Source organism: Harpia harpyja, chromosome 17, assembly GCF_026419915.1.
Source record: "Harpia harpyja isolate bHarHar1 chromosome 17, bHarHar1 primary haplotype, whole genome shotgun sequence".
Classification (NCBI taxonomy): Eukaryota; Metazoa; Chordata; class Aves; order Accipitriformes; family Accipitridae; genus Harpia; species Harpia harpyja.
In genome coordinates this window covers 11,456,808-11,477,242 of record NC_068956.1, presented here as the reverse complement: position 1 = coordinate 11,477,242, position 20,435 = coordinate 11,456,808, and the positions used below count along the sequence as shown (strand labels likewise).

General features: G+C 36.1%; 1 protein-coding gene and 1 non-coding gene across 8 annotated transcripts in view; both read right to left on the bottom strand.

Moving 5' to 3' along the window:
- Positions 1–20,435, bottom strand: part of CEP295 (centrosomal protein 295) — a 72,094-nt gene that overhangs the window by 3,934 nt on the left and 47,725 nt on the right. For 6 of the 7 annotated variants that reach the window (XM_052812946.1, XM_052812945.1, XM_052812948.1 and 3 more), the window contains 11 exons: positions 19,863–19,960; positions 18,653–19,736; positions 17,666–17,837; positions 17,387–17,539; positions 9,858–9,964; positions 8,148–8,286; positions 6,471–6,704; positions 5,121–5,275; positions 4,699–4,861; positions 1,725–2,365; positions 760–933 (listed from right to left, as the gene is read on the bottom strand). In XM_052812946.1, the coding sequence (XP_052668906.1) occupies positions 760–933; positions 1,725–2,365; positions 4,699–4,861; positions 5,121–5,275; positions 6,471–6,704; positions 8,148–8,286; positions 9,858–9,964; positions 17,387–17,539; positions 17,666–17,837; positions 18,653–19,736; positions 19,863–19,960 (3,120 nt within the window). The remainder of the gene's footprint in view (positions 1–759; positions 934–1,724; positions 2,366–4,698; positions 4,862–5,120; positions 5,276–6,470; positions 6,705–8,147; positions 8,287–9,857; positions 9,965–17,386; positions 17,540–17,665; positions 17,838–18,652; positions 19,737–19,862; positions 19,961–20,435) is intronic. The other variant, XM_052812947.1, reaches the window with a different exon arrangement.
- On the bottom strand, positions 8,545–8,628 carry LOC128153611 (small nucleolar RNA U2-19). Its single transcript, XR_008239023.1, has one exon. It is a non-coding gene; the product is annotated as a small nucleolar RNA U2-19 (small nucleolar RNA).

The window sequence follows — 20,435 nt, the reverse complement described above, 5'->3', positions numbered from 1 at the left end:
TGGAAGGAAACACCCACTGCAGAAGTACAGCCTCCAGCTGCCAACCTCCACTTTACCCACATTTCAATTACTTTATGAAGACCCATCCGTAGGCACTTCTACGATCTTTTCTAGATGCCTCCTGCAATTGAAACATGATTTCATCTAATCTGTTCATCTAACAGACACACCTTACTTGGTTCTATGTTACTGCTTCAGCACCCAAACTATTCTCTCATTACAAACCAGCCCTTCTACAATTTACAGCCTTTGCTTTATATAAGCAAAGAGCAAAAAGCATACCACAGGCAAATTAAGCATGGCAGTATGATGAGCTGATCGTATTTTCCCCCTAAACCTCAAACTGTTGTGTGGGCCTGGTGTAGCTCCATCCACTAGGTAGGGGATTTTTCCTTTTTTTCCTGTTTAGTTTGTAGCTTTTGTTTTATCTCACCCTCTCCTCTCATTCAAGTCTTCAACTAATGGGATACAATTTAGTCTTGCAAACACCAGCAAGATGGTTCTGTTTCTCAGCAAAAGTCTTCCCAAACTCTCTCTACACTGATACAACAAGGTAGTGATTTTAAGGAATAGTCCAAATTTAAGATCTATTAGATCTGTTTGGAAAACAACATCAAACCAAGATGATCCAAGCAACTACTAAGCTTGGATAACCCTAACGTTCTCTTGTTTTGCAACAGTGGACTAACTGCTACAGTGGGGCCTCTCCTTATTATGATTAAGTTAAAATCAGAATTACATTAGATAATAAAGACTCACCTCAGTAAAAACATTAAATTCATGCTGATCCACACATGCTAGATTTTTGACTTTATCCTCCTTAATTTTCTCTTGGTTAGTATGTTCAATGTCTGATTCTGCAATACTGATGTCATTTGAGCTTACCAGAGTGAGTTCAGGTTCTTCCATAATACCACGCCCTGACTCAGTCTCCTAGAAAATAAGTTAAGAGATATCAGTGTAAAAAATAAAAAAATAATAATAATAATAAAAAAAAAATCACTATTTCCAGCAATAGCAACAGCTGTTATCTTATCAGAAAGAGGAGGCTCATTCAACGTGTAGAAGAAAGAAAATCTGCCCCCAAGCAATAAAAGAAATACAGAAAGAGCACTTTGCCTGAGGTTTTGATGTATGCAAACCCTGGAACCTAAGTTCAGTGCAAAGTATTTTATATACCAGTGTTAAAAAAAACCAAAATAAACAAATAACCCAAAGCAATGAAACAACAACAAAAACTCCAGCTCTCCTCCACTCACCTCAAGTTTAAATCACTTAGTTCTAGGGCAAACTTTTTTTATTAAAAGCTACATCAAAGGTATCTCCTTAAGTTTGCTTATGTTTTGGTTAAATTATTTACCTCCTTCAGGCTTCTAAATGGGGATAGGGGCTGTTCAGTTAAGTAACCATGCCATGTAGTACAGCTGCATACATTATACCAACTAATGCAAAGAGAGGGAGATGCAACAGAGAAGCTATAGCTCCTCCAACAATCATGGGAAATCTACCTCATTTTAGCTACTGCAAATTATTGCAGTGCTATGATCTGAAAGAAGTAGTAGGGCAGAAGTCCAGCAAACATGCAAGTCAAACTAGAATTGTAAAATCCACATTTGCCGAGCTTTCAGATATTGAAAGTCTAAAATAACTTGGTGCAACAACAACAAAAAAAACAACAAGAAAGCCTGCACAAATTATTGCTTTTGGAAATCTGTGTTACTCACCCAGACTGGAATACCACATGAGCTTCTGGGCACAGAATTAGAATGTTTTTCATGTCTTTCCAGGAAGGAACCGTTCTGCTGTACAACAGCCTGTAAATGGATGTCTGAGTCTTCCAAGTTGGCTTGTCTGGGAACCCTCGAAGATTTTTGTACTTCTGGAAAGCCTCTATCTGGCTCCTTTATACTTGTATTGCACTGTGAATCCAAGTCCACAGCTTTATTCGCTTCATGTACATGAATTGATTTTTCAGGAAGCTTCACATACTTCTTATCAAATGCCTCCACAGGTAATTTTTCAGAAGACACAGTCTCTTTTAGTAAGTTCTGAGGGCAAGTTTCATCCACTGTAACTGGTGTCTTATTTAGCTGATAAAATGATTTTTGCTCTTCCAGTGGATTCAGACTTCCATTTTGCAGATCTTCCACTGAACACTGGAGATTAATACATTCCATATTTCTTGCCAGTTCTTCATATTCTCTAGCAGATGAAATACAGTTATCATTGCCCCATTTTTTAATTCCAGGGGTTTGTTCAAAAGATCTCTGTAACGTAGCGTTAAGGTCCACTGGCTGATCAGCGCTCTGACAGTGATTGCTCAGAGTAGATTCTAATTGCAATGGGTGAAAAGATTCTTCAGATCCTGTTTCAAAGTTACCAAGAGTCAAAATTCTAGCTAACGCAACAGAATTTCAACTTTAAGAAATCCCCCATAATGAGACTTTTCAGTAATGTATAGTAATAAGTCTAGTAAATAGGAAGAAAAATTGTTTAAAAAAAGTCTGCTAAGTTTCTTCAAACATAATACCATTAGCATTACATAAAATGAATCCTTCACTGTACACAAAACAACTTCAAGAAACACCACTTTTTGTTGCTTCTTAGAATATGTTTAGGGATAGGCTTTGTGATGGTGCTGACAACTACATTGAAAGTCAAGGGATTTTACAATTTATACTCTGTAAATGGAAGTCCTTTGAGTCCCTTTTGGGCCTCCAACAAAGTCTCTAAGACAGTAAGAAAACAATCCAAAACACCATTACTTGGGAGAAACTCTTCAAAGTAGAAGAAAACATCCAAACTGGAATGATGGCTGCTGTTCCTACAAGTTACAGTATTGCACCCTAAATTATCTTTCCCTTAGGATCTACACGTACAAATAAAGATACTATTTTTTTTCCAGAAGAGGCTGGGAAAAGAGAAAGATTGGGTATCAACATTTTAATTACTGGGGAGGGATTTCAGCAGTACAGCATATGCCAAACAAACAACAGGGTTGTTGAAAAAAACATTTTTTTTAAATATGCCTCTGACCTAAGTTTGATAAAATTGGTTACACAGACTCCAGCATCATGCTATCAATAGGCTTTTTATACACACAGGAATATACCACATAAACCTTTAACGGTTTCCTTTAAAGATTTTTTTGCATTCTTTGACATCTATAAAATACCTAGTTTTACATATACAAAGAACATTGTCTCCTGATAATAGCTGTTAATGGGGAGGGAGGAATTACACTGCAACATCAGCCAAAACTAGAGGATTCTCCAGATTATGGACTTACATATCAACCTACCTCAAACTGATAACCCAAGATAGTTTTCACTTGCTTAGCCTGTTGCTTATGTTATTCTTCCACCCTTTTAAAGCACAACAATAACTGGTTTGTGATTATAAAAACACTTAAGAGATGGGAAGATATTGCAGTTACATGTAAGGCATGAAGATTGTTTCTATAAGCAATTCAGAAATAGAATGTTTTGAAGTTAGAAAGGAGCTTCCTAAATCCTATTTGCTGTGACCACAGGTAGTCTTAAAGTGTAAGCCTCTTCTGGCTTTTTTTTTTTTTTTTTGGTACCAGCATCTGCCAGCTAAAGAGAAAGAGAAGTATAATAGACACAGAGTAGTTGCTTGCAGCTTTATACATGAATAGTGTGTGTTTCCAAAAATCGTATGCATATATATGCACATAACAGAGATAATTGACCGGGAACATTTACATTATAAATACATCTATTACTTAAAATATTGTGCTGCGTTTCCCACTACTGTTCAGCTTTCTGTTGGAGCACCTTAAAATGCTGAAACACCTGATTCTTGGTAAATAAGAGCTTCAGAAATATTTAGATTACTACTAGCTGCATTTGCAATTTCAGATTGGTCCTTTTCCTTAGAATACATGAAATATCGAGTTAACTTGAATTAATCTGCAAAATATTAAAAAATACTTTTCCTGCTATGAGCTGCAGTTAACTTAATGCTGCTGTAGAATCATGAACTTTTAATCTACTAAATTAATTACGACATTGTAATCTAAAAGTTCATTCCTTCCTCTCTCTTCCCTCCCCTTTATTTTGTAGATAGATAAAGCAATTCTATAATCAGACTAAGTATCACAGCCTGCAGTATATAATGACTATTGATGTGACTTAACAGTGGAAAAGGAAAATTCAACAGTTTCTTGAAGGACACAATGTATAAAAGACAAATGAGAAAGAGCAGAGAGATTCTAAAACATATACCTCAAAAAATTTTAATCAATTCTTGGAACTTCCTTTATCTACTCAAACTTACAAAATGATGGATATGCATAAACACACATTTGGAAAAGTATTTAAACTGACAGTTTCAGCCAGAGTTGATATTTCTTCACTAACATCATAATTACTGCACAAGAAATAAGGAACATAATATCCATTACAGTGACTTGAATATGCAGGTCTGCTTTTGTATTAGTCATAACTGGTGAGGAAATAAAGAACTTCACAGAATTTAGGAGTTCTACCCATGAAAGGTGGTGAAGACAGTGTGTGAGAGAGCAGCAGCAGAGTTAAGACATTTCAGAGTAGGACTGATAGAGAAGTGAAGAGTTCCTTCCCTGTTTCAACACAGCAAACCCACCTCAAGGGTTGGTATTTACATATTGGCAATAGGTTCATTTTGAAAGCATTGATCTGACTATACTGTACATACCTGGAGTAACATTTCCTTTCACAGCCTCTTCTTCTGATGTAATGTTGTTTGGCCCATTTGTTTCAAGACTAGAAGGCAGATTGCTGCTTTGTATATTCAAACTGGAGTTTCCCACTTCTAGAAATGTAGACATGTCTTGACTTTTTGTTGAAAATTTTGAAGTCTAGTGGCAAAAAAAAAAAATAAACCTTGATTTAAGATTCATTTTCTCAGAAATATGAAGGGTAAGAAGTTGAAGGTAATATTTGATTTCTGGATCACATTTCTGCTACACCCAGCAAAAACACTTCCAGTTCTACATATATAAAAAATTATCATTGTATTTCTTCTAAACAGAAGACAGTATAGGGATTATAGATTTAAATCTTACAGAAAACTTAAGCCAAAGTATTTCCTCCATCAGACTTTTTCTGTAGTAGTACCTTGCTAAATTCTCTACTGTCTTGTGAAATTCTGTATTGGGAACAGGATGATGAAATATCAGAGTCAAGACTTGGTTCCAAAGGCTGAAAGAGCTGGTGATGGAAGTTCAGAAAAGGTCTCTCCATTTCAGGAAAATCAAGTTCAGCTGCTAGAGCTGTAAGAAAAGAGGTTATTTTAAAAACAAACAACGCCCCTCAAAAAAACCCCAACAGACATATCACACCTCGCTTCTATATGCGGTAAATAAAGCATATAGAATTCTGCAGGTATACAAATACTAGCTTGTAAAACAAACAAAAAAATCTTTACAGCATCCAATTCTTTCACTCTGATACAATGCAGATACAAAAAGCAGCAAGAAAGTGCTACATTGATGCAATTTTTTTTTTTTTTTTAATGAAAAGCTTAAGTCCATAAGCAATCTGTTCGGCACTTGTGAGACTGCATCAGAAGTAGTATGGGCTTCCCAGTACAAAACGCACAGTGACGCAGTGGAACAACTCCAACGAAGAGCCACAAGGGTGATTAAAGGAAGGATGAAGAACGTGATGTTGAAAGAGATGCTAAAACAATGAGTTTGTTCAATCTTAAGAACACAGGAAATTCTGGTTGCATTGATTAAATAAATAAATAGGAAAGAAGAAAGTTGTTAAGATGTTGCCCACGGGTGTGTGGAATCTCTGTCCTTGGAGTTATTCAGAACTTGCCTGGACGAGGCCTTAAGCAACTTGGTCTAAGCTGGCTTTGCTGTGAGCAGGAAGGAGAATTTGGACTATGTAACTAGAAGTCCTTCCTGGTCTAGATTAATCTACAATTCTATGATTCTAGGTTTTCAAACATTCCAGGAAGAAGCAGTTCAAATTAAAATACTAGTATTATCTTCATGATAACTAATAAAGATGTTCTCATTTTCATGAACTGCTACATTTTTCTAGAGAGCACAGAACTCCCACCAGTCTGCTAATGCATGTTTCATCAACTATGTGACCCTACCTCAATAGTGGAGTATTATATATGATCGTCTCTACCTTCCTGAAGTGAAAGCTGTGCATAAACAAGCGATAAAATTGGCACAGATAACAAACAGCCTAGCCATAGTAGCAGGAAGCTGCACAGAACTAGACTATGATCAGACTTTTTTTTTTTTTTGCACTACACTATGCTGTGTGGACATACACATAAAGCAAAGCATGAAGAACATCAAAGCATCAAAATTCTTGCATGTAGAATCCTTCTTGACTTATATTTTAAAGTTGAATATAAATAATACAGACTAACACACAACATTGAGTAAACTCCTTCTCATTCTGTATGATCACAGCACAAAAATGCTTTACAATGGCAAATACCTTGGAAATGTGTATTGTCCTCCGAGTAAGAGTTCAAGTCTCCAGTACATTTCCCCAAGATCTGCTGTACCTGACTTTCTTTACAAAGGTACATCTCTCCTTCAGGCAACTGCGTTTCAGATGCTCCAGACAAATTCTTTTGCCTCTGCTGCAAGGTAAAAGGCAGCGAGGAGTTCCAAGGGTGGCTTGCTGTTTCTCTCAAAATTTGATCTTCCGTACTATCAGAAGACAATCCTGAAAGAGTAAGCTAGATGTTCACAGTTTTGCATATACACCACTTACATGAAGTCATCTGAAAATACACTGCTTAATATCCTGAAATATTCATAAAGAGCTCTGCGGTTTTGTTTCTTGAATGGTCTCCTGTCAATGCTCCCACAAACCTTACCACAAATTTCCACAAATTCAAGTTGATAATATCTAATTAGGTAGTAATCAGTACAGCTTAGTACTTTTACAGTAGGTAGACTTAGGAAATACTGAAACTATAAAATCAGGAAAGAATTAATGTTGTTATTTTATGCTAGATAGCGTATTTTTACCTCCTATTGCATATAAATGTGGCAATCCTTTAATGTGATCTTGAGTATCTTTATGACATCGTACAGTATTTTTATTCATGCTTAAATAGAAATTGCCTAATACCAACACAAGAACTCTGAGGGAATCAAGGCAACCAAAACAGTGTTCCTAGTTAGCGCACCAACCCCTCTTTGTCTATACACTTACAGGAGAATTGCACAAAGCTATCAGAAAAGGTCATTATTAAGCACTGAGTGTACAGTGAAGACACAGCTAGACTTGAAAAATTTATTCATGCAGCTGAGTAACCAAAACCTTTGGTATTTTTCTTCCACAACTAAAAAATAACGGAAAAGTACAAACAAATGATCTTAGAATTCTCTTTAGCTTTCTTATGTCAATAAAACACAGATTTGTCACATGAGTTATCAAGTTTATTACTCAAAATAACACCAGTTTAGAACATTGGGGTTAAAATGAGCCACTGAAATCTCAGGCTGTAAAAACTGTAGTCTTCAAAAATTGATTTATAAACATGGAATAACTCATACACATATGTTGTTTATGAGATCAGGTATGTGTCAGATTAACAAAATATTAAGCCTTAAAGTAAATAAATCCACAGGTCACTACTTAATCACTTCCCATGTTCAGAAGTGATAAAGTCAGTATACAGAAGAGCAACTATGTATTTATTCTAAAGGAATTATTTTTAATTTTATGAAAAGCTAACAAGATCGAGAGGCAGACTGCAAGCAAAAAAGGATATGAACATGTATTTCCCAGGGAAATATTAAAAGTCAATACGGCATTCAAATGACATTTTCACAAATAATTTATTATCATTTGGGGATCAGTTTTTTTAAAAAATTTTGCCACTTGAAAACTGCTAGTGTTACAGTTGCTGAATAAAACCCAAGATATCCTTTGCCGAAGCAGATGTGTTATGAGGTTAAATTATTACAGAAGTAAAAAAATGAGCACATAATGAAACATTCCAGTTACACTCAACTCTAAGACACATTAATCATTCTTAAGTGAAGTTCAACATTAGCCTATTTCAGAAGAGCTTACGTCCAGTGAGTTAGACCCATTCTTCTATAAAACAAAGAGAATACACAATTTTCCTTTCACAAGAACAACCCAAACACTTACCAGTGTCAACAGGGCTTACATCCAAAGTTTCACTAGTCAAAAAGCTTCCAGTGGAAATTGTTGAAGATAAGTCACAGGGTATTCTTTGCATGAAAGCCTCTGAACCTAAGTTTGTGGATACTACTTTAGAAAGTACTTCCTAGGATGAAATAACATACCTATTACCATTTTTTCAGATGTCCATAATTAAAGGTTTAAAACCACACATTTTATTCTGAGCTCAGTTCAAGTGTAGAAGCCTTCATGTTTTGCACAGTCAGGCAAATACAGATTCATCATTGCTCAGTACAAAACATTCACACCCAACGTCCCAGACACATCATTCCCCAACAGCCCCCTCCCCTCCCCTCCACACTCACACACACATGCGCGCACACACACACAGAGTTATAAAGCCTCTCAGAACTGCATACAAATCACGACACCCAGAAGGTTATTTTATCTTCTGGTGGTCAGATTTGGCTATTTCTCATCACAGACCCACTTGAGTAGAATTGTAGATCTCAGAGGAACGTATAAGCAATACATGAAAAAATCAAGAATTTTACAAGTACTTGCAATACTGAGCCTTTTGCAGAAAGAAGACTGATTAAAAATTTAATTCTACAATACTAAACTAAAAATATACGAAATATCCTAAAATAGTATCCTCCTCAATTTTGAGGTAAGCTCTACAAAGTCATAAAACAGAGACTGAGGGTTCTCGTACTTCGAAATTTTGAAGAATTAGATGTGAACATTTCTTCCCGAACTCTGAATTAAAAAAGTGTACTAAGAAAACAAAAGACAAAAATCTAAGAAACCCTTCCCCTACATTTCTCATTATATACTACCTTACATAAATATATTTAACATACCCATAAAAAACATGTACATTTAAAAGTAATTTTATATACACATGATATACATAGCATTTTCTAAATCCTGTTTTTATCTCCTGACAAAACAATAGGATCTTTGGGTGAGGGAAAAGCAGGGGATATCATTGGTGTTGATTTTGGCAAGGCTTTTGACACTGTCCCTCACAACATTCTTGTATCCCAGTTTGGATGTCACAACCTGGATGGATGGATGAGATGGGTGGATAATGGGAGACTGGCTGGATAATCAGGCTCAGAAGACAGCGATTAAAGGGTTACACTCTACCTGGAGGTGGGAAACAGGCAGAGTATGATAGGGCTCTGTCCTAGGACCTGTCCTCTTTAACACCTTTGGCAATGACCCAGAGGAGGTGATACCATACTTTTATCAAGTCTGCAGATAACACTAAGTTGGGAGGACCATTCGATACACTAAATGTCAGGGCTGACATCTAGAAGGACCTCTTGAGGCTGGCCCTACAGGAACATTATGAAACTCAGCAAAAGCAAATGCAAAGTCCAGCACCTGGGAAAGACGAACCCCATGCATCAGTCCAAGCTGGGGCCTGCCTGGGGAGCAGCCCTGTGAAAAAGGACCCAGGAGTCTCACAGTGAGCTGAGCGAAAGCCCACGGTGTGTCCTGGCAGCAAAGAGGGGCAACAGCATCCTGCGCTGTATGAACAAGAATATAGCCAGTAGATCCATCGCAGTGACTAGCTCTCTCTACTTGGTGCTTGTTATACTGCTACATCTAGAATACAGCACCCAGGCTTAGCCCCCCAATACAAGATAGAAAGACTTCATCACAAAATAAAAAGTTATGTTATATGGTTATTTTGATATGACTAACCGTATTATCAAGTCTGAATGATGGTCCAGAATGTGTTGTAATTCCCTCTCCAACTTCAGCAGCAAGAACTGGTGAATCTTGAGCCACTTGAAAATCCTGGGACTGGGCTGAACACAAATGTAATAGAAGCAATAAGGAATAGAAAGCAACTTTGGAGTTCATAGCTAGCAATTTTTTTGTGAACAACAGATGGCAGTAATACTCTACGGCTGCTGTCCTCGCTCACTATTAGGGCACTGATTTTGCCCATCCTTACCACTTTCTTCTCACCTACAACATACTTTCTGCTCCACTGTACCACCAATTTAATTGGCAACCAGTGGTTCTCCTTGACCATCCTTCCTAAAATGTCTAACTAGCATGACTGCTCTCTCTAGAGCATGCAGGAAGAGCTAGAAATTCATGCTTTGGCTTTGCAGAATGAAACATAGCTTTGCTAGTGTTACCACAATCATTTAATCGGGGTGGGGTGAATCTTTTGCCCTCTACCATTACAATGATTACAAAAAAAAAAAGCAGACATTCCGAGTAGATCAGAGAAATCAGAAACACTGAATTACTTAACTATAGCATGACTACTACCACGGAACTGAATCACCTTTGCCATAATTCTCTTATTCATAAAAATAAGTAAGATTGGTATCTGTGCAAAAGAAGCACCGTAGCAGCACCAGAAAAATGCAATTTCTGTATTCAGTGCTGACAAGCACCTTCAAAGTTTGACAATTCTAAGATTGTAAATTAATTGCCAACAAACAACTCTAAAATAAGTATTCTTATTTCCAGTAATAATTTGCAAGAAAGAAGTGCCAAATATCAAATGGAAATTAAACAGTAGAAGTAGGTTATGTTTTCTCCCAATTCTACAAGGGCTGCTAGTGACAGAGACATTTCAAATCCCCATTATTTGCAAGACTCTATACTTAGGCAGATCTCGTAACATTTAGTAATCCTAACACTAGTTTGTACCTTGTACAAGGTGAAACTCAGTTTCTTACTGGAAGGTGGAGTCTAGTTGTTCTATTTTTCCTACTATAAAAAAAAAAGGGGGGGGGTGAGGTTTCCTCTGTGAGCCAACACCAGTGAAGTATCTATATGATGTGATACTTACGTATCTCAATAAATATGAAACACTGTGAAACTCATTTGGGGATGGGGGAGTGGGGGGGGGTGGGGGGTGGATAAATAGGTCTAAGGTTTTCTATAGCCACTATCATCCACTAGTCTACTACGAGAAAGTACAAGACATGAAAGGAAATACATCTAAAATATATTTATTTGGATTAAACCAGAAGTTAATCTATTCTTAATTTACTATGTTAGTACATTAAATGCTACCTAAGAACATTGAAGAGCACAGAACACTGGTTTCTGATCCCTTTTCTACAAGTATGTCACAACAGTCTTCAGGTTCACAGGAAAGATAACTTTTAAGGTTTGAGTAAAACAAGCTGGCAACAAGCTCCTTGGTTGGATGTGGCAGTAGTGTGACTGAGTCAATATACACTGCAGAAGTCTGCTCTCCTTCTTTGGAACAGAATATAGGAGATAAAGGATCCTGAAAATGAGCAAGGCCTTAAAGCAAATTCCTTTAATCAGCAAGAAAACTGTAATCATATAATCTCTTGGCATTTAAATATCTCCATAGGAGAAAAACTGTGCAGTATAAAAGATTTCTAAACTCAAAGAAAGAAAGTAATAACAAGAAGCAGTGGCTAGAAATGGCTGTCAGACATTCAGAAACTGGAAACAGACTGTTTATTTTATAATTTGATAAAAAATTAAATGCTGGAACAAGCTACCAAAGAATTCTCCATTTGCTGATACATTTACATCAAGATTAAGTATTTTTCTGAAAGAAATTATTTTATTTTTGAAAGGGTATCAGCATGACAGGTAGTAATTTAGGATACATATGAGATGAGATTCAAGCATTTAATACTTTCTTGTATATAAATTCTATGGAGAGCTATGCTACAAATGTTTCATTACTATACTGTAATAACCTGCATTGTTCTTGTGATATTAATACAAGGGATGAACAGTAGCAATTTCATGCTATAAACTAAATTTTTTAATTAAAAATACAACATACTCATATCTCATGACTTTATTACATTAATATCCTTAAAGAAAAATGTATTTGGTGACTCATAAAGGAGGGTTTTTCATTCTTCTCTCCTCCCTCCAAAATAATAGTGCAAGGTTCTTGCTCCTCACAGCTTTCTGACATCAACATGGGACTTTAATGTTTTAAGTTTCTGGCCACCACACTGTGACAAAGAATTTGTACCTAAAAATTGAGTCTGTAATATCCAGGATGCTTTTTTTTTTTTCCCCCAACAGAAATTGCAGTAAAATAGCAGCAATTATTTTAGGGTGCAATTTGAAAGACAAAAGACTGAACAACAAACTACCCAGTGAAGACAATATAAACCCCCCTGGTTTTAGTCCAAATCCAACCATGTAGACAAACAAAAAAAAGTTGTACTCCACACTAGTTTGCTATATTGGTGATGGATAAGGCAATCTATTGCAATAGTGAATTATGGACAGATATTTGGGATTACTAAAAATAAATTGAAATCTTAGGTTACCTTGGATCACACAAAAAATAATCATGCTTGGAATAACAGCTCTGTATAGGGTAGCAACACATGAAGATAATCACATCTGGAACACTGCTGCTCAAGGGGACCATTAAATATGAAGATGAATAAAAAGAGACAAGCCTGTTGATATGTAATGAAGCAAAACTGGAAGAGATGTATGCATCAAGTCTAGTCACCATTTTCAGGCTGACTTCTTAAGGAAATTAGGTTTCTGCCATCAAACTGCCTGTTGCATCTGCAGGGTCACTTTGCAATTCCATATTAACAATTTGCATTTTATTAGCCCATTTTAACCAAATTGAATTAGGAAGGATAAATACAGAGCGTCCAAAGTTCCTAACTCATCTTGTCATACATCAGTGACAGAGAGCAATCCAAATCTTAGCTTCACTGGTGGCACTTACTGCGACATCACTTTAACAGTTACCTGTCCTCTCCGGCTGCCAACCAGCCGATCAGTTTGTGCAGCACTTGTAACCACTCAATATTGAGCACAGGGATTCATCCTCCCCTAGCCAGCAGCAGTCTTTAAGACCCATTTTATGTTCAGACATGTCTGCCTCTAAATTTGAGAGGGTTAAAGTTATTTTTCTTCTTGTAATAATCGGAAGAAAGAAATACAGCTAATTATGGAAATTTAAAAAAAAAAAAAAATTTTTTTTGCCTGTTACCCAAGGACAAGTCTCCTATCAAAGCAAACTCACCTTTGTTGATAAAGTATCCAAGCAGATTTACCAAGTTTATCTTTTTAAGAATCTGTACAATTTTTACCTTTTTATCTTTAATGCTTCATTTTGAAAAAGCATGTGAGCAGTGATTAATAGGATTTGTGCACATCTAGTGGTTCTGTAATCATGAAAGCAGTACAACTCATAAGTTGTAAAGCTTTACATTATTTGATCCAAGGTAGAAACCACCAAGAACATAACTTCAAAGAATAAGGTCAAAGATCACACGTACAAAGCACTCATTTGCTCTCACCTTTAGAGATACAATTACGTCTTGAAAACATGGGAAAATTGCAAACATGTTCTCGTTAGAATGAAGTAGCAAAAAAATTTTTGGAAAACAATTAAATAAAAAACAATCAAACCTTTAACATGCACTGTAGGTTTTCTTGCTCAAGATACTGCACTAGTTACTGGAAGTACCACAGAGTGCTTCCCAGCCCTCTAATTACAAAGATACTGTTGACAGTTTTGGTTGTTGATCTACTCAAGAGGACAATCCTCTTAAATACATAATCACATAAAGCTTTGCCTTTTTTTTTTTATTTTAATAAATATAGATGTTCACAAAGTTTCCTAGTCCTCTTACATAAACCATTGCACTGTTCATATACAATACTCACCAATGTAAAAAGACACTACACTAAGATATTTAATATTAATTTGGTAATGGCTGATCTAGCAATGCTTCTACAACTTACTCAGAAAAATACAAGCCTTTTCTTCAAATATTGTTAAAAATGACAAAATTCTTTAGTGATAATTTAAGTTTAAATATAGGTATATTTCAAAACAGAGTATTCTGAGAATTAAAAGGAAGCAGTTGAAAGAAAATGAGCTTATATATACTTATTCAAAACAACTTCAATTCCTAGTAAATCCTGATTGAATTGAAAAGGATGTCTCAACACAAGCTAAATGAAAAGTTATCTTAAGATTTGGGGCAATGGTGAAATTTCCATCAAAACCAGGAGGTGCATACTACATTAGCTGTATTGCTCGTAAAGATGTACATCTAAGGTAGCAAAAGTTGCTGAAAACTCCTTTGCATTTCCAGTAATGTATTTATTTTAGATGGATACTGAAAACTGTACTGGAACATGAGATGCTGTCACCTTGTAATAAGCTTCAAATTGCTTTAGTCAATGTTTTGCAAACTTTGTGTAACAGTTCCCAGAAAGTCAGGCATAGCATTTCTCAATTATAGCGATGATAAACTGCATTTCAATTTGCAAGAAATTTGAACAGAAGCAAGTGCATTGCAACTGAAAGTAGTGGAGCCTTTGAGTTAAAGTTATTCCAAGACTGGAAAGACAAGCTAAATTTGTATATGCAGGAAAAAAACCAGTGGGAATTAAAAACCTTGACATACACTTGTTAGTCCAATCTCTTGAAAAACTTCTTAGTAACCCGCTTTCTTTGTTTACCTAAGACTAGTCACCTTTGTCCTTTTATAAAGCCAGTCAAGCTACCAATAACATGCTTAGTAGGTTTCAACAACCCTGTAACAGAACTATTTTGAACAATCACAAAACACTTTATAACAAAAACAACTTGTTTTTTTGATAACCATAACAACTTGGTTTAATTTATGGAATCAGACTAACTTTGTCACATATGGAAACAGTCTATCAAAGGTGTAATCTCTAATAAAAGCTCTTCACAGATGAACAGAAAAGATCAGAATTAAAGTAATCCTTACATTATTGTACTACTTTTATTTCTGTCTCAACTAACACCTGATTCTTTCAAAGTTGTTTCTTTGAGCTAAGGATAACACTCAGCCTTCTGTTTTTTGTCTCAACTGTATTTTTCAGCAATTTCTTAGACACACTGATCTTTCAGTGGACATCTACATTAGCATGCTAACACTCCAGAGTTCTTTTTAAGCATTAATTTCCTTTGCGTCAACACAAGGAATCACTGGGTACTGAATCAGGCACACCATGGGTCTGCTCAAAACAGATTCCCACCTGGTGGAGCTGCAAACCTGAACACACCCCAGTCTGGGCAGAAGGTACCTCCCTCAGGACGAAGACACCACTGTGGCTTTCTGCAGCAGTTTGCACCCTATGCATGCATGGGATTCTGCTGGTAAGGGCAGTGCAATCAGGTAATATAAAAGAAGTTTCTTTACAGACGGTTCTACAAAGTACAGATACAAAGCACACACCTTGGATGAGAAACTGTTGACTAGCAATGAAGTTCACTGAAGTGTGGACTTTTGTTACTAGATAAAAACTCAGTCATTCTGAGACACATGCTTATTGAAACACCCTTTTTTACACTTAAAATTAAACAGTATTTAAATAGCACTGCATGTTCTTTAACAAGGCAGGTCATATGCTACAAATAAATAGCAGTAAAATTAGCAGTGCTGAATGGTATTTTCCTCAAAGGAAGAGGATTTCCTCACCTAAAACATGAATTTTCAAGCAGTTACCATCAGTACCTCTTGTAATAATCTACTTGACTGTTTACTTTGCCTTGGACTTCCATTAGAGATTTGTTCCTCATACTTTGTTATGCTCAAAAGTAACCTGCCTTCTTCACAAAGAGCATGACTGTAACATTTCACATATGCAAACTCCACAATGGTCAAAATGGGAGAAGATTCTCCACCAACAGAAACTGTTTTATCTGAATTTAAAATACTTGTAATCAGTTTAGGTATAGAAATACAGTGTTTTGCACTTCATGAAAAACATTAAGACGCACATTCTATTCTACAGAAATAACCTGCTGAATTTGTACAGTGCTCCATTTTAATAAAGTTAGCCATATCAGGTCATTAAAAAAGTTTGCATTACACAGTCTATGGATTATACAGATTGAAAGATTATACAGGTCATAGACTTCTCAAAAAATAATTCCTAACTCAACCAAAATATTTTTTCCAAAAAAATTCAAACAAATTTTTCCACCAAAACTTTCAGTAATTTTTCCAAATCCAGAGGCAATATAACTTCACTGTTCTGGCTTAAAAATTTTTCTTCCCAACCTGCCCCACACAACAGCCCTTTTTGGCCACCCAATCCAGTGAAAAAAAATCAAGTTCAACTTTTCACCATCTACCACAACCAATTGTTACATAACATAGGAATAAATCACCTGTGGATCATAATGGGATTACACAGCAAATGGGCATTCCCTACTCTAGAATTCCACTGGATATATTTCAGAAAACTTTTTTGGTATGTATGTTGATTTTTTTTTTTTTTAATTAAGATGTGTAACACTAAGCTAAGTGCTTTTGAGAATATATTCTTCAATCAAACCTTCACCAACAAAACTCATTGTCTAATCAAGATAGCAAATTGGTCCAACAAGTATTATTCTGCATAAACTGATGCTGACTAGCATTAATTACTTTTCTTTAATTAAAGATGTCCCATATCAGCTGTTTCATTATTTTGCTCAAGATGAATACCAGCCTGGCAGGCCTACAATTACTCAGATTTTTCTGCTTAGCCCTTTTAAAAAAACTGGCACAATATTAAAACTTTGTAAAATACACAATAAATTTTAGCTATGAAGAAACTAAAACTAAAAAAGTTTACATTTAGAAAACATCAGTTTGTTGTACCTGTTAATGTTCCTTACAGAGAATTACAAAGCATTGCATGCAGACTGTAACAAACATGCTTAAAAAATAATTGCTTTGTGTAGTTGCTATCCGAAATTTTTACAAAGAGTGTTTTGTAATTGAAAAAAACTAAAAAGATGGTCTAAAAATTTCTGTAGAAACTTGATATAACTCCTTATTTAAAGATTTCATACTCACTTTCCTGGTATGCTCAAAAACTAAACATTCAAACACTGTCCATCAGTTCTGATGGTTTTCTTTACAATTATTGTACAATTGTCTATTAACACTGACCCTGCCCAACAGAAAAATCAACAGGGAACTTAAGTCATGGAATTACAGTGAATTTTCTTTTCTTGGTGAAATTCTGTTTTATGTTTTTCTAGACAGACAATGACAGGATAAGCTTTTCTTAACTATAACTCACTTTGCCAGTACGTAAATTATACCTTAAAAAAAGACAACTGTATCAGCTGTCATTTCACAATCGTCATCTCAAAGACTCTTCAGAAAAGATTAATTTCCTCCAATCTGTATTTCTCAGGAACAGCAGCATTTATTATATATTTTATATCCATATATATATATATTTATATATTTTACCTGCAAAAGAAATGTTGCAACTCTTCGGCGTGTCTACCTCTGGTATAATGCTAAGTTCGTGTTGTTCCAAATCAAGGCCTAACTTGACTTTTGCCACGGGTGGTTTGGAAGATTTCCATTTCTGTTCTCTACATAGAACTTTCTCAGACTGTCCTGTAAAACAAAGTTTTGCACATTGGAATAATACATATGCATCAAATTAACTTGGGAGATGGAAGAGAACTGCATCTCAGCTGCAAAATGAGAAAAATTATAATGAAAAATACTATACGGCCTTACCAGTTTGCTCAGCTGGACTGATGCACTGTGAAATCATTTCACTTCCATGAAATTTACTCCTGCCACAATTCTCTGGCTGGTAGTCTTCTGAGACTTGGAAAAAGTCAGTCCTATTAATCCAGTCAGGCTTTCGTGCCTTCGTCATTTCTTCATTTGTGCACATACGTCTCACCTTAAAAGGAGCAGCGGGGCGGGGGGAAGCAATTGTATATAAGATTATATTTATACACAGTTATCAAACCAGCATCTTCCATTTATCAAACCACATTAGATCAGAATACTTAGCATTTTTAACAGGAACAATTCCTGAAAAGTCTGCTTTTAGTTTTTCAGCTACTGAATTCTGGAATTTTAGCTGGAGACTGTAAAAGCAAGAGACAGGGACTCTAGGCAATAGTTATTTTTCTAAGATGGCTTTTGTTTAAAAAAAAAAAAAAAAAAAAAAAAGGGGGGGGGGGGAAGGAGCTTCTTTAGAAACTCAAAATAAACTTGGATTTTTCTTCTGTTACCCAGGAACAAGCAAAATTACAAGTCAAGAGTGCAGCTGCTAAACCAATTTCCTAACGGGTACACATAAAAAGACAAACTAAAAAATAATCTATTCAAAATGCTTACAATATCCTTTGCGGTACTGCTTAACTATTTTTAATACAAAAGCTGTTTTACACATACAGCTGCATTTCTAGAGCTGAAGAAAACTATACCTGCAGATATTTCAGACAACATAACTATTTCAATAGGCATTATGCTCAGAGACCAAGCACAGAAGTTCATACTATTTCTGTTATAGACTGAACAAAACGGCGCTCTTGGGGCTTACAGAAAAGAACTACTGATTACAAATCACAAGTCCTAATTAAAATTTTCATTATGTTAAATCACCTAAAACTATCAACACTCCATGGGATACTTCGCTAATTGGTAGCATTCACTCGAGTTTGATCACCTACTAGATGACTCACCATGCAAAGCATTTATAAAGCTTACCTGCTTGTTCATAAATTCTTTCAAAGCCTCTTGCTGTCTCTGCATCTGTTCCTTCAATTTATCTTGCTTCTGTAAAAGTAGTTGTTCTTGTATTTTCTGTCTAGAAAGAAGAGCTTCTCTTTGTGCATCTAGCTGCTCTTGCAATTCTTTCAAATACTTTTGCTGAGCTTGGATGCTTTCTGATGAGGCCAACACTCTGTCCCTTAAATTCAGTATACCAGAATAATTTAACAAAGATGCCTCTCCTGGTTTTGATATCAAGAATTCCTCAACACCCTGGGCTTTAGATTCTTCATGAGATGAAGTCATGGGTTCAGAAAGATTGAGGAGTCGTTCAAGGCTTGTTTTGATGGTGCTCTCTGCAGATCCCTGCTGATACACCAAAGAATCAACTGAGGCTACCTGAAGTATACGAGATCCCTCTGTTGCTGGCATGAGGGGTGTCTTAAGTGGAGGGTCTTCTCCAGCTTCTGGCTCTGTTTGATGGTTAGACATCTTCTGAGATGACTCTCTAAAGTGCACTGTTTCTGAAGGCTCAGAGGAACCTTCTGCAGGCAAAACAAATGTAACGTGTTGTACGCGTGCTTCTGGTTGCATTCTTACTGCAGTAACGTCTTTTGTGACTAACCCTGATGGTAACTGGAACTGAGATGGTTCTCTGATGTGATTATTGGAGGTTTCCAACATTCCCACTTGTTCCTGTGAAGGACAGCCACACGGCAAGCAAAACTCTCCATGCTTCAATTTTGATGCTTCTAAAAACTGCACGTGTCTGCCAGGACAAACGTTATGCATTTGCTCTTCACGTTTCTGTGAAGATGGTTTTTCCAACATATGCAATGTTCCTGAAAACACAGGTAGCGACTGTGCATACTCTTGTGCATGAACTTGTTCAGATGACTGGTGTTGTGTTGGTTGCACTCCTTGCCTCTGTAGAAGTGGTTCTAAGACAGGCTTTAAATTAATTGATTTTGATTCCACCATGCTTGAAGATGTTGCAGAAGTAGACAAGTATCTTTGCTTCAACTTATTCTGATACTCCTGTATACGCTTTCTAGCTTCTTCAATGGAGTGTTTGTGCAGCCTGAACAGAAAGAAAACATGAACCTTTCCAGAGTGGTGCAAAGATAAACATCAATTTCAACAATCAATGCTATTCAAATTACTTTGAAACAGGAAACTCAGACTTCTGTTTCATAAAGGAATTTACCTATTTTGCTGCAGAAGGCGTTGTTGGTAATTACGAATCATCTGTAAATGGCTGTCTTTTCTAGGACTCCTGGTTTCTGATACAGTAGTATTTCCAGTCTAATCAAAATAAAATAAGTTTAAGTGCACATACACAAATAACTCACAGACAACTATTAAAGCAACAACCTTAAGCTGTATATTCTTTCTCCTAAGTTTATAGAAGCCACTCTGTACCACCGTTTGACGTCTGTGAGATTTCAGCCTGAGGCAATGAAGCTAAAGCAGTTTCTGGAACAGATGGCCTACAGCTACAGTCTCTCTTGGCAAGTCGAGCATACACCGTCAAAGTCAATGGTGCTTACAGCAGCTTAGCTCAAAGAGGTAAATGTACCCAGTAGCAAATTCAGGGAGCAATGATCCAACAGAGCTGCATTTTCAAGGCAATCAGATTCTCAGAAAACTACAGGTTGTGCAAATGATTCAAGATTTAAAAAAAAAAAAAAAAAAAAAATTGCTTTCCTTCAACATCCTCAATAAATTCCTCTTCTTTAAGTAGCTGTTTAAGATTTAGACAGAAAGAGACGTAGAAATC